Below are 13,709 nucleotides of genomic sequence, written 5' to 3' on the forward strand. Positions count from 1 at the left end.
TGCACTGACACCCCTGGAATCCGAAAGAGGATCGCCACCCGAAACAGTCCTGACCTCCACAGCACCCAGAGTACCCACTGACTCTGATATGGAGCACAGACTGGTACACCAATGCCCCCGAACCTCCCCCTTCGGGCTGAGTCTGCTCATCCCCCGTCTCAGGGGGCACACTACCAGGGGAGCTTACCCCATCTTGTGGCGTGCCAGCACCCTCAGAAGGCCTCTGAAACGAGGTGACCCCCTCCGACCTAGAGGATACATACCCAGGGGAGCTAACCTCAACATCCGATGAGATAACTCCCTCGGAGGGCCCCCTAGACGAAGGGACATCCACCCGCCCAGAGGAGTCAACCCCAGCACCTGGTCTTGTAATACCCGCAGAAGATCCCTGAAACAGGCCCAACCTCCAGCCTGTGGTTGGTGGTACACTAGTTCGTGACCACCAACCACATCAGGGGTGGAAGGTCTCGAAATAGGCATCCCCCTAGCTTTGGACCCACGACCTTGCTCTTCCTCGCCAGGCCCATACCTCCTTTTTCCCCGCTAACATGCGACGGTACGGTGACCTCCATAAAGGAAAGGTCTTCCGCCTCCACACTACCCACTGCCACTTTACCACCCGCACGTTTTACCTTCACTGCCCCTGTCCAAACCACCTCTGCTCCTTGCTGGGCCGCGACAGGTGCATTCTGGACCACACTGGAGCTGATAGGCGCCCCTTGGGTGGTCTCAGATCTAGGCAAGTGCCCACCCGCTTGCATTTGACTCGCTTGGGTGGGCTTTTTCTTCCTCCCCTTCTTCTTCTTCGGCATCTCCCAATTCCCCCTCCCCCCTCTTCACCCTCCCCATGCGCCTCGCCATCAGCCACCACCACAGGTTCAGGACGAGGGGAGCGGGGGCCATCGCTGCCCCGGGTCCCCAAGGCGGAACTTGCAGCCCCAGATGGGCTATCACTGCCGCTCCGGATCACCGGGGCAGAGCTGGCAGCCCTAGCCGGGTCAGCAGTACCACCCCGCAAGACCGAATCATGACGAGCCACCCCGGATGGGCCAGCATTCCTGGGCTGCAACGCTAGAACTTCTAGCAGCGACCCCGCGAATATGACACTCCCTACGGAGATGTCCAAACTCACCACACGCATGACACCGTGCCTTTCCCCAACTCCAACTCACGGTTCTGAGGAGACCTCTATACTCCACTTCGAAGCTCCCCTCAGCGCCTTCCCCCTCTCCCACCTCATGAACACCCTCCTTTTAAAGCTGAAGACCCTTTTTTCATACGGGTCATTCCCAGGGTGCATAAGCCTAAAGCACTTAGACCGCACCTCCCCAAACTTAGACAGTTGTGGAAGAGGTGTTGCATCCGGAATACATGTGGGGCAACTCCGCAGGAGAACTGGTCTCACCCTGGACACCCACGGATCCACCTGCATGTGGGCCCCCCTCACTGAGATCCCCCACTCCAACGCTAGGGCCACATCCTCACGGGTCTTTACTATCATCTCAACCTTTCCGCTTTCGACCTCGGAAGAGACAGTAGCCCCCCTCTCAAGAAGGTCATTCATGGCCTTCGTAATTGCTCCCCTGGACCACAGGGGCCCAGTTTGGACCAAGATACCGAATCCTTCCCAATCCAAGTCAACATGAGGCTCATGCTCAAATGGCCTCGAGCCGCCACTGATACCACCGCTGCGTAGCTCCGGTCCTTCGGCCGCGCCCCAGCCATCGCCATCCTGACAGAGGCACAAACCAGCTCCAGGCACCCCAGCAGCTCAGCTCCAAGTGAAGTCCCAGAGACAGTCACAGTCAAAGACAAGCAGCAGAAAGCAGAAACCTCCAGCTGAAACAGGGAAAGTCCCCAAGTTCGTCCACAGCCGAGAGCAGCTTTTGGGAAGCTCCTTTACAGTCTTGCCGGAAGCAAAAGTACCTTCTTCACATTAAGCCAGGCAGACAGCAGCAATGTGCAAAATGATTTTAGGGCAGAGAGTCGGTGCTAGAACGACAAAGACACCAAAATCTTTCCTTCCCTCGATCTCAAGAGTGCCTTGGCAGTCCGCCAACGACACCCACACCCGCGGTGATACAGAGAAAACTCAGGAATTACACACTAGTGGAGGAAACCTTAAGCAATGGAAAGTTTCAGCAGTCCAACGATAAAATGATAAGAAACTATGAAGCCCCTCTGCTTCTGTTCCTTCTCCATCGACAAAATCCTTGAAAGGCTGCTTCAAACCTTCTCATCTGCAGAGCTGAGAAAAGTACAGCCTCTCTCTCTCTCTCTCTCCCTCTCCCTCTCCCTCTCCCCCTCCCTCTTCCCCTCCCCCACAGCCTCACTCTACTCACTCGCTCACTCCCTTGCTCACTCACTGTTCTCTCTCTTCCTCTCTCTCTCTCTCTTTCTCTCTCTCTCTTTTTCTCTCTTTCCCCCTCTCTCTCCCTCGCTCTCGCCCTCACCCTTGCCCTCAGGTTTGACCACACTCACAATAGGCCAACCCCTACCCAGTAGTTACTGCAATACCTCAGCGACCACATCACCCTGAGCCCAAGGGTGACGTTGAAACAGAGAGAGAATAAATGTGCTTGGACCCCTGTCATTGAGTCTGAGAAGGCAGTTTACTCCCACTCTCCCTCGTGTCAGTTGGGGAGCGAAGTGAAGGCTGGCCCCCAATGATGAATGGACGGTGTGCTGAGTGTCGGAGCGGTGATGTCTGGTGAAGGACTGCTGTCGGTTGCTGTGTTCATGTTCTGTGTCTTCTGTTCTCTGCTACAGAGCCGGTGGAGAGTGACCCAGGTTTGCTCGTTTTAAAGCTATGCGTTGTTAAAAGAAATATTTCTGGCCTTTGTCCCTGTAGAGATGACCGAGGTGCTGGGTCTGAACTTTCATATTATTGTAACGTTAAAACAAATAGTAAATACCCAACAATAAATTCATATTCATCAGTGTCGTCAAATCAATCATCTAAATTCAATTACTAGATCTAAACATCTATCCCATTCTTAAGAAAAGGCTAAAAATATTTTTTTAAATAGCCAAAGTAATCAAATAACAAACTGATCCCATTCACACAAGAATTCACAATATAACATGATTTTTAAATCTCACTTTGTCATGAATTTGTATGCCAAATGGAAGGAATTTAATGTTTAATTCCCATAAATTAATCCAGAAACATCCACTCTCAAGATAACCAAAATCATTATTTGTTGCACAATACATCTGACTAAAACTGTACTGTGGATATTTAGTATGAAAATATTGATCATGGATAGACAACAACACAAAATGACGTTCTTATGACATGATTGTGCAAAAAAAATAATGAATTTGATTATCTTGAGAGTGGATGTTTCTGTAATGTCACCGATTGGAATGTTGCCACTGCCATGATTTAAGCCATGATTTAAGCCATGATGTAAGCAAGACACGGCTGATTTGTATCTGGGCCTAAATAACATTTTTCGCATCAGCAGATTAAAATGCAGCCACACCAAAAAGCAAGATAATATGTTAATTTTACTTCGGAGTCACGTGAGTGACTACGTGAAGAAGCCCGCTAGGACGCATGCATGTCATTGCGCTACACGCATTGCGAAACGTCAGACGCGGTGGAAGGACGTTCCCCCGTGGCGGCAATTTAAAAAGCCGCTATTGCAGGTAAGGTTTTTACTCTGCGGTCTTTTTGCCTTTTTTGCCCACTACAGACGGAGAATGGAGAAAGGGAAAAAGACAACGAGGGCTGCGACGAAGCTGGTCAGGGAGGACCGCGGAGCAGCGGACAGCCAGCAAAAGCAGCCGTCAGCACTGAGATCACCCGTAGTGGGATCAGCTGTGCCCTGTGTAGCCGCCGCGCCGGCCAAATCAACGCGGCCGGGCGGCAAGGCAAAACACAAAACAAACAGAGTCGTGGACTCGGAGGAGTCCGACTCTGATACACCGCGGGAGGCCAGCGACCGAGAGCGCTGGACCCGTATGGAACGGTGTTTGGAGCATCTGCTCCAGCGTGACCGGCTCCGGGATTTGGAGTCAGGCCACTGTGGGCTCTATATCAAACCCACAGCAGTACCTTTCCAAGGGCTGCATAGTGTCTCCACCTTATCGGAGGGGAGCACTTCGGGTCAGTTCTGGGCTGACCTGGAAGAGGGGTCCGCGGAAGAACATACAAGTGTGCATGGGGTGCAAGAAAAAGAAAACTTGCTGGATATGGTGGCAAATTTCATACAGCCAGAACAAACGGGCAAATCTGGAGCCAAAGCTTGCTGCCAGTATTGACTATATGTCACTGAACCAGTTACAAGAACAGGCTGTAGTGGATACGACAGGAAGACATATGGCACCAGGCAACTGCATTTCCCTAAACGTCCCAATCATCAATAGCTGCATCTGGAAACACATCGGACCAGGGGTCAGAAGTATGGACGTGAAACTTCAAAAAGTCGTAAAATTGCTGACTGCAGGAATAACGGCATTTGCCCGCACTGTGGACGACAGGGTTATGTCCCAAGATCAACAGGACGTGCTGGCACTGTTCTGCAACACCCAGCACGAATTAAACAGCATCAGAAAAAGTGCCATACAGCCGACACTTAATCCTAAATTCGCTGGACTGTGTAAACCTGGAGCCACCAAACCATCCATTCTCCTGTTCGGAGGCAACTTATCGAAGCAGGTAAAGGAGCTAGACGAAGAAACAAAAACTTTGGGGTTAATAAAAGGAACAACCCACCCTGCAAAAACCCACCACAGCCTACGACAGCACCCATACGCACCCACCAGCGGAACTGGTGAAAGTTCGAGGGCACGGCACTCCAAACATGAGTCTTTTTTAGGCCATGGCCCAGGCCGGCCTTCCTGGAAAATGCGGGGAACCCCAACAACACCAGCAACCAACCCGAAAAACCAAGCACCAGCACAACAGCAACGGAAGAACTTCAGGAAGAAGTAGTCCTGCCACTGGTAACAATAGAGGTAGGTGGGTCTGGTTCCCCAAATAATATGGGAAGCATGGAGGTTGGGGGAAGACTATACTGGTTTTTGAATGCATGGAGCATGCTAACAACCGATACTTACATCTTAAGCAGTATCCAGGGATATACCATAGAGTTTATACACGAAAACAGCCCTCCAGTTCAACATAAACCAAACCGAGAGTTTGTGCTCTCTGATAAGGAAAAAACAGAAGCACAAGCTGAACTGGAGCGGCTTTACATAAAAGGTGTAATTGAGCAAACGCGACACGAACCATTAGAATTCGTGTCCAATATATTTACCAAAACCAAAAAAGATGGTGGTTGTCGCATCATCATAGATCTGACAAAATTGAATACATTTGTACAATATATTCACTTTAAAATGGAAACCTTTGTTACTGCTAAACAACTAATTTCCAAAGGGTACTTCATGGCTAGCATCGATTTAAAAGATGCTTACTATTCAGTACCCATACGAGGTGACCACAGATGTTACTTAAAATTCAACTGGATGGGACAACTTTGGCAGTATAAAGCACTGCCAAATGGCCTAACATCAGCCCCCAGGCTGTTCACAAAAATCTTGAAACCAGCCCTAGCGTTTCTATGGAAACGCAAACACATGATTATGGCATATTTAGATGACATACTCATTGTGGGCATAACTTTGGAATTGGCCATACTAACTGTAACAGCCACAAAACAGTTGTTTGAAAAACTGGGATTTATCATCCATCCAGTTAAATCTAAACTAACACCGTCCACTACTATGGACTACTTGGGATTCACCATTGATTCAGTTCACATGACGGTGACACTACCTAAGGAAAAGGCCAGAGAAATAATAGAGGTTTGCAGCAACCTCATTGACATCAGAAACCCATCCATCAGATTGGTAGCTAAAGTAATTGGTAAAATGGTGGCTGCTTTCCCAGCCATACAATTTGGACCCCTACATTACCAAAACTTAGAGAGCCAAAATTCAAGCTCTAAAAATTAATGCAGGTCACTTTGACAGACCTATGAGACTACCAATCCAAGCCAAAACGGAACTAAAATGGTGGATAGATAACATCTGGCTTTGTTCCAACCCAATCATTGTCAGTAACCCTTCTATGGTACTACAAACTGATGCCAGTGCACTAGGGTGGGGAGCCACCAATACCATCACCAGCTGTGGAGGTAGATGGACAGCGCAGGAGGCATCCTTCTTACTCACACTGGGTATAAATTACTTGGAAATGTTGGGTGCATTTCATGACCTTAAGTCATATTGTACTGGATCACACCACCAGCATGTTAGATTACAAATAGACAATACCACTGTGGTAGCATACATCAACCACATGGGCGGCAACAAATCGATATCATGTGACAATCTCGCTAATTCAATTTGGCAATGGTGCATCCAAAGAAATATTTGGATATCAGCCACTTACCTACCAGGGAGACTAAATTTAGTGGCAGACACCAGGTCACGCAAATTTAATGAAAACACCGAATGGATGTTAAATGTTTCGTGGGAACCAGACCCTGGGGCAGCGGCAACAGATGCATTTTCGCTGCATTGGGGGAAATTGTTTATTTACGCATTCCCTCCCCTCTGCCTCATCAGTCGGGTATTAAGGAAAATACAACAAGACTCTGCGTCTAGTATTTTGGTAGTACCCGATTGGCCTACACAACCATGGTTCCCAGTGGTGCAAAACATGGTATTAGAACCATGTATTACTATCCCACACAGACCAGATCTACTACTACATCCCGTGACAGGGGATAGCCATCCAAGCCATAAAAGCTTGAACCTGTTAATTTGTAGAGTTTAAAGACACCACTTCTACAACTGGGACTGACGGACCGAACAGCAAACATCTTATCGGCGGCCCAAAGAGAATCAACCAAGAAACAATATCTGGTCTACATCAGAAAGTGGGAAACGTACTGTCATAAGAACAAAATCACCAACAGAAATATCAACATCCCGTCTGTTCTGGAATATCTGGCAGGCCTCCACTATGATGAGGGGCTCAGCTACAGTGCCATCAACAGCGCCAGAAGTGCCCTGTCGACATACCTATGGCAAGGGACAGAGCGTTACACGGTAGGGACTCACCCTCTGGTAACCAAGCTCATGAGGGGAATATTTAACACAAACCCCCCAAAAACCAGGTACTCCCATATATGGGATGCAAGCATTGTCCTGAAAGCACTCAGGAACTGGTCACCAGCATCTACCCTGTCCCTACACAGACTAACGTTAAAAACAGTCATGTTAATGGCATTGGTCACGGCACAGAGGGTTCAGTCACTGCACAAACTCAGACTGGACAACATGACCTCACCTGACAATATTACGTTCCATATTTACGAACTAGTAAAACAGAACAGACAGGGATCAGCAGGCCTCAATATCCAATTTAGGTCATACCCTGCAGATGACCGCCTCTGTATAGTTAAACATCTATCACTATACATGGAGAAAACAAAAATCCTAAGAGGCAATGAGAATGGACTGCTGATCAGCCATAAGAAACCTCACAAAAAAGTGACGGTCCAGACGATCTTGAGATGGCTGAAACAGGTACTGACGCAGGCTGGGGTGGATACTAACGTATCTAAATCTCATTCCACCAGGGCTGCAACTACATCGGCAGCAGTACAACTAGATGTGCCCATGGACCAAGTCCTCGAAGCAGCAGGATGGTCAGGGTAAAGAACTTTCCAGTTATTTTACAATAAACCAGTGATGAAAACTGGAACATTTGCAGAATTTTTTTAAAATTCTGTAAATTAATTAAAAACCCATAAATGGGGTTATAATTTGTGTTAATAAATTTTATGATTTCAATAACGAATCATGTGCAATTATGTTAACACTATTCCTCCCACAGTCAAGGCAGACGTGTGCATGGACTCGTTTCCACGGCATGGAATCACAGAGCTTTGAAATCTTCACGTAGTCACTCACGTGACTCCGAAGTAAAATAGTAAGATTAAACGAGAACTTACCAGTTTGAAGTTTGATCTGTATTTTATGAGGAGTTACGATGAGGGATTATGTGCCCTCCGCTCCCACCCTGATCATATACTTAACTGGTACCTCTTCTTTAATCTTACTATGTTTAGTCATTACAGTTATCTGTGAATTCACACCGCTGCTTTGAAGAATGACACGCATGCGTCCTAGCGGGCTTCTTCACGTAATCCCTCATCGTAACTCCTCATAAAATACAGATCAAACTTCAAACTGGTAAGTTCTCGTTTAATCTTACTAATAAATGACATACCTTTTGTTTTGACCTGCACTTGCGATCCGTGATGTTGAAGGTGTTTTTAGTCGCGTTTAAGTTCAATCCAGCGACTCAATCGACCAGCAACTTAAAAAAAATAAATTGATTGGAATGTTGCCGCTGCCATGATTTAAGCCATGATGTAAGCAAGACACGGCTGATTTGTATCTGGGCCTAAATAACATTTTTCGCATCAGCAGATTAAAATGCAGCCACACCAAAAAGCAAGATAATATGTTAAATAAATGACATACCTTTTGTTTTGTCCTGCACTTGCGATCCGTGATGTTGAAGGTGTTTTTAGTCGCGTTTAAGTTCAATCCAGCGACTCAATCGACCAGCAACTTAAAAAAAAAAAATCGGGGCGGGCTCGTAGAACGGATTTTCTTCATCAGCTAGCAGTCGGAGCAAATTCCTCTCCGACAACCAATGCAAATCTGCATTTTATATGGTTATATTTTAATCCCACCCCCCCCCGGCAAAGCCTCTGGAATCGCACGCACAGACAATGGCAGATTTGCAGCGCCGCTAATGGTAGGTTTTGTAACAACGCAACTCCCAGCTCTCCATATCCATTCCCACTCCACTATATTCAGCACGCACTATCCACCCCATCCCATCCCAGCTTATTTTAAGCAGCGGCATCCCTCCCTGCCCCTCGGCTTGGTGGTGGTGAGCAGGCACGGAAATCGCTATCAAAATATGGAGGGGACTGGGGGACAGGAGGGGACACAATTTCTTGCCGGCCGCGCGCGCATGCGCGCACTCGCACACGCGCGAGGCATCGGAGGCTCAATCCAGTGCTAAATGCAGCTCAACTCTGCCTGTCTCACCGGGTTAACCTACAGCCCTGCCTGGACTAACGGGACACCAGCGCTGCTTCTCCACGCTGACTGTAAGCCTGGGCCATGTTTCCCGCAAGTCCAGGCAGGGCTGTCGGTTAACCTGGCGGGACAGGCATAGTTGAGCTGGGTTTAGCGCTGCTTGTCTGCGCTGGCTGTGGGCCAGGGGGCACCGCGCTCGTCTGACTCCCGACGTCTCTGGCCACCACCGGGCATGGGGGGGGGGGCACTCGGGTGGGGACGGGACAGCGCCGGAGAGCCGGGATCAATCCTGGCTGCGGATGAGGCGCAGGTCTATGCTGAGAGTGTTTTGGCACGTCTCCCTCCTTCAATCATCATGCTGAATTATAATGTCCCGCCCCCATTGCCTGCTGACCGACGACTCTCTTGTCCAATCAGCGCCCTCGATCGGCAGTCCCACCCCCACTGTCGCGGAAAGCAGAATTTCACCGGGTTTTAAAATCCGGATTACAAAAAATGGGTGGGGGGCTGTCCCCCACCTCTCTAAATAGGGGGGTTGGTGTACAGGTCCCCAGCCAAGCCCTGCTGTAGTGAAGATGTTGGGGGTGTTGGCCGGGTGGTTTCTACCAGCAGAGTGGTCTGAGATACCTCCAGATACCCTGGGCCTGTGGTGTTGGACAATGGATGCACATGGGCGGGGAGGGAGCTGGTTTTGGGGCAGCGTTTGAGCCGGAATTATTGGATGTGAGATCCCACAGCCCACCATCTGAATCTAGATTGTGTGAGGATACCCCTCCCCCCCCCACCTCCCCCCCCCCCCCACCTTCCCCCATCCCCCTGCCCGATACCCCAGAACCCAGGGTCTTCCTGCATGCACCCAGCCCCCTGGGTTGACCCCAGACTCTGAACAAGACGTGTTGGATCCCTGATTGCATCCCGACAGGACGTTCCTTCCAGCTAAGACGCTTTGTTTTGGAGAATGCTGTGCTACTGATTCTGTGACGGAATCACGGGAATTCTACTCATCAATTCCCATTTTCCCCTTGTTTTCAGTAAACACAAACCCCGGCGTGATTCCGTGTGTGGAATGTGCTGCTCTGGAGACCCTAGGTATCCGTATGCACCTCTCCCCCCCTCCCCTACCCCTTACCTGATGCTTGCTTGACACCTCTCAGCTCCCTGACATTGTCTCCCTCCCTGCGTGCTCTCCCTCTCCCTCTCCCTCTCCCTCTCTCTCTCCCTCTCCCTCTCCCTCTCCCTCTCCCTCTCCCTCTCTCTCCCCCTCTCTCTCCCCCTCTCTCTCCCTCTCCCTCCCTCTCCCCCTCTCCCCCCCCCCCCCCCCCCCCTCCCCCCCCCTCTCCCTCCCCCCCTCCCCCCTCCCCCTCCCCCCTCCCCCTCCCCCTCCCCCTCCCCCTCCCCCTCTCCCCCCCTCCCCCCCCTCTCCCCCCTCCCCCCTCTCCCCCCTCCCCCCCTCCCCCCCCTCCCCCCCTCCCCCCCCCCCCCCTCTCCCCCTCTCCCCCTCTCTCCCTCTCTCTCTCTCTCCCCCCCCTCTATCTCTCTCCCTCTCTCTCTCTCCCCCTCTCTCCCTCTCTCCCTCTCTCTCTCTCTCCCTCTCTCCCTCTCTCCTCTCTCCCTCTCTCCTCTCTCCCTCTCTCTCCCTCTCTCCTCTCTCTCTCTCTCCCTCTCCCCTCCCTCCCTCTCTCTCCCTCCCTCTGCATCCAGCAACAAACTTAGAGAGCCCTCTCTCTCCGTATGTGTGCTACCTGCCCCTTCTCGCTCTCTCTCCAGTCGAATCAGCTTTAGATGAGTCTTGCCCACTGTTAGAGAATGTTAGTTGCTTCTTTAGTTTACAAATATAGCGTGGAGACAGGCCCTTCGGTACATTGAGTTCACTCGAACATCAGTTCACCCTAGATCTATGTCATCCCGCTTTCTCACCCGCTCCCTACACACTAGGAGCAATTTACAGAGACCAATTAACCTACAAACTGGGAAACTGGAGTACCCGGAGGAAACTCATGCAGTCACAAGGAGAACGTACAAACTCTGCACAGACAGACAGCACCCTAGGTCTGGATCGATCCCGGGTCTCTGGCGCTGTGACACAGTGGCTCTACCTGCTGCGCTACTGTGCTGTCAGGAGAAACAGTCAATGGTAAAGGTGTTTGCACGTTCTCCTTGGAGGAATCTGGGATATGTTAGAATCACTCCCTGTTAGTAGTAGCAGGAGTAACACTAGATAGAGAGATTGCAGCGGGAATAAAATATACAAAGTCCATATACAAAGTCCATATACATTATGCACGCACACCCCCATCCACATTAACGGGACGGAGGTGGAACGTGTTTCTAGCTTCAGGTTCCTGGGAGTCAACATCTCCGATGACCTCTCTTGGACCCACAATACCTCAACTCTGATCAAGAAGGCTCACCAGCGTCTCTTCTTCCTGAGGAGACTGAAGAAGGTCCATCTGTCTCCTCAGATCCTGGTGAACTTCTACCGCTGCACCATCGAGAGCATCCTTACCAACTGCATCACAGTATGGTATGGCAACTGCTCTGTCTCCGACCGGAAGGCATTGCAGAGGGTGGTGAAAATTGCCCAACGCATCACCGGTTCCTCGCTCCCCTCCATTGAGTCTGTCCAAAGCAAGCGTTATCTGCGGAGGGCGCTCAGCATCGCCAAGGACTGCTCTCACCCCAACCATGGACTGTTTACCCTCCTACCATCCGGGAGGCGCTACAGGTCTCTCCGTTGCCGAACCAGCAGGTCCAGGAACAGCTTCTTCCCGGCGGCTGTCACTCTACTCAACAACGTACCTCGGTGACTGCCAATCACCCCCCCACCCCCCGGACACTTATTATCACTTATTATTATTTATTTAAATCATTTGCTATGTCGCTCTTCCAGGGAGATGCTAAATGCATTTCGTTGTCTCTGTACTGTACACTGACAATGACAATTAAAATTGAATCTGAATCTGAAATGGTGGAAAAGGTGTGTTTAAGTGTCAGTTGCTGTCACACGCTCACTATAGCTCTTTCCCAGAGGGGGATCATTATTTAGTCTCTCCCGCTCTATACTAGTGTTTAATTTGTCACCGTAACATCCTTCGGGAAGCGACACTGTTTGATGACAAGGATTCAGTTTATTTCTGGCATAATTCCTTGCATGTATCTGTATGACTGGCCTTGCCTTGTCTGTGTACGACTCTCTCAAACAGTCTGCCCACTCATTCTCAGCCTCCCCCTCTGCCCCCAATTCCCCGCCCGCTCGCGCCATGTTATGTTTGCATGCTCCCGGTCTCTCACTCTGCATGGGAAGCCGGCATGTTGTACTTCGATAGAGAGCTCCCCTGTAAAGCAGACCGTGCCCGTCAGAACCCAAGGCCTGTTTCTACAAATGGGGAAGGTTACTTGATCCCGCCACACAAACTGTTGTGCTAAATGTCAAGTGGATTTCCATTCCCAGTGTGGACCGGGCGACACAGCACAGCAGGGCCAGATTACAATGCGGGCAGTCTGATTTCATGCTCAGTCGCTGGGGCTTTGGTGGAACAGTATCTGTCTGCTTGGTGGTTATGGTCTGTGGTCAGACATATACTGAGATGATGGAGAAACCCAGTGTGAGTAGGAGTTCCCGGCCCATAGAGTGAGGGTGGTGAAGTATGGGTGTAAGTGCAGGAGGCCTGGTGCATGGCGGAGTGACGGGGGTGAGAGCTTACCTTGTAGTTTCCTTGCGGACATAAGGTGATGATATAAACACCAAGAGTCCTTGTACTATATGTAGAAACAGGAACTGCAGATTCTGTTTTGTTTTTTAAAGATGCAAAGTGCTGGAGTAACTCAGCAGGTCAGGCAACACCTCTGGAGAACATGGATTGGCGACATTTCAGGTCGGGTTTGAAGAAGGGTCTCAAACTGAAATGTCGCCTATCCATGTTCTCCAGAGGTGTTGCCTGACCTGCTGAGTTACTCCAGCACTTTGTATCTTGTTTTGTGTTCGATCGTCATCCCAAGGAAAACAACGTCCCTGTTGCTTGTGGGGAGGTGGGTGAATGTGGCCCAGAATATGTATCCACTCCGGGAGGAGATTCTGTGGACAAGACGGCTGCAGTCAGTAAAAACACGGTCCCTTTAGGTTCAGGTTATTGTCACGTGTACCAAGATACAGTGAAAAGCTTTGCTTTGCATGCTAGTGAAACAGATCAGATAATACCATACAGAAATACAATTGTCAAACTCAAGTACAATAGATCAAGCCAAGGGGAAGATACAGAGTGCAGAATATAGTTCTCAACATTGTGGTGCAGCAGTCCCGGGACATAGTCCAATGTCCGCAATGGGGTGAATCAGACAGTACCCTAGTTTATGGAAGGACCGATCAGAAGCCTGATGACAGAGGGGAAGAAGCACAGCTGAAGTTCCACTCCAACATACACTTGTTCAGCAGCTTAGGGAAGGGGGTGGGGAGAGGTGCAGGACTTGTGGTGTGACCAGTGCTCAGGGATCTTTGGGAGTTTGACTGGAGAGCAACCAAGGACTGGTGAAGCATCAGACCTAGGTTCATGTGAGAACAAGGACAAACTACCCGGTTTAAGTTGTGTACACCACCGGTGGCGTTGGTCAGAGCCGCTGGAGAGGGCCTG

The 13,709-nt window shown here is 50.0% G+C and overlaps 1 protein-coding gene across 9 annotated transcripts in view; it reads left to right on the top strand.

The window, feature by feature from the left end:
* kcnq2 (potassium voltage-gated channel subfamily Q member 2) overlaps positions 1 to 13,709 on the top strand; it is a 111,521-nt gene that overhangs the window by 72,747 nt on the left and 25,065 nt on the right. For 2 of the 9 annotated variants that reach the window (XM_033042144.1, XM_033042147.1), the window contains exon 10: positions 10,114 to 10,170. The exons of 6 other annotated variants lie outside the window; for them this stretch is intronic. In XM_033042144.1, the coding sequence (XP_032898035.1) occupies positions 10,114 to 10,170 (57 nt within the window). Of the gene's footprint in view, positions 1 to 10,113; positions 10,171 to 13,709 lie in introns of those variants that run through there. One more of the 9 variants, XR_004415497.1, reaches the window with a different exon arrangement.

This window comes from Amblyraja radiata, chromosome 23 (genome assembly GCF_010909765.2).
Source record: "Amblyraja radiata isolate CabotCenter1 chromosome 23, sAmbRad1.1.pri, whole genome shotgun sequence".
NCBI classification, from domain to species: Eukaryota; Metazoa; Chordata; class Chondrichthyes; order Rajiformes; family Rajidae; genus Amblyraja; species Amblyraja radiata.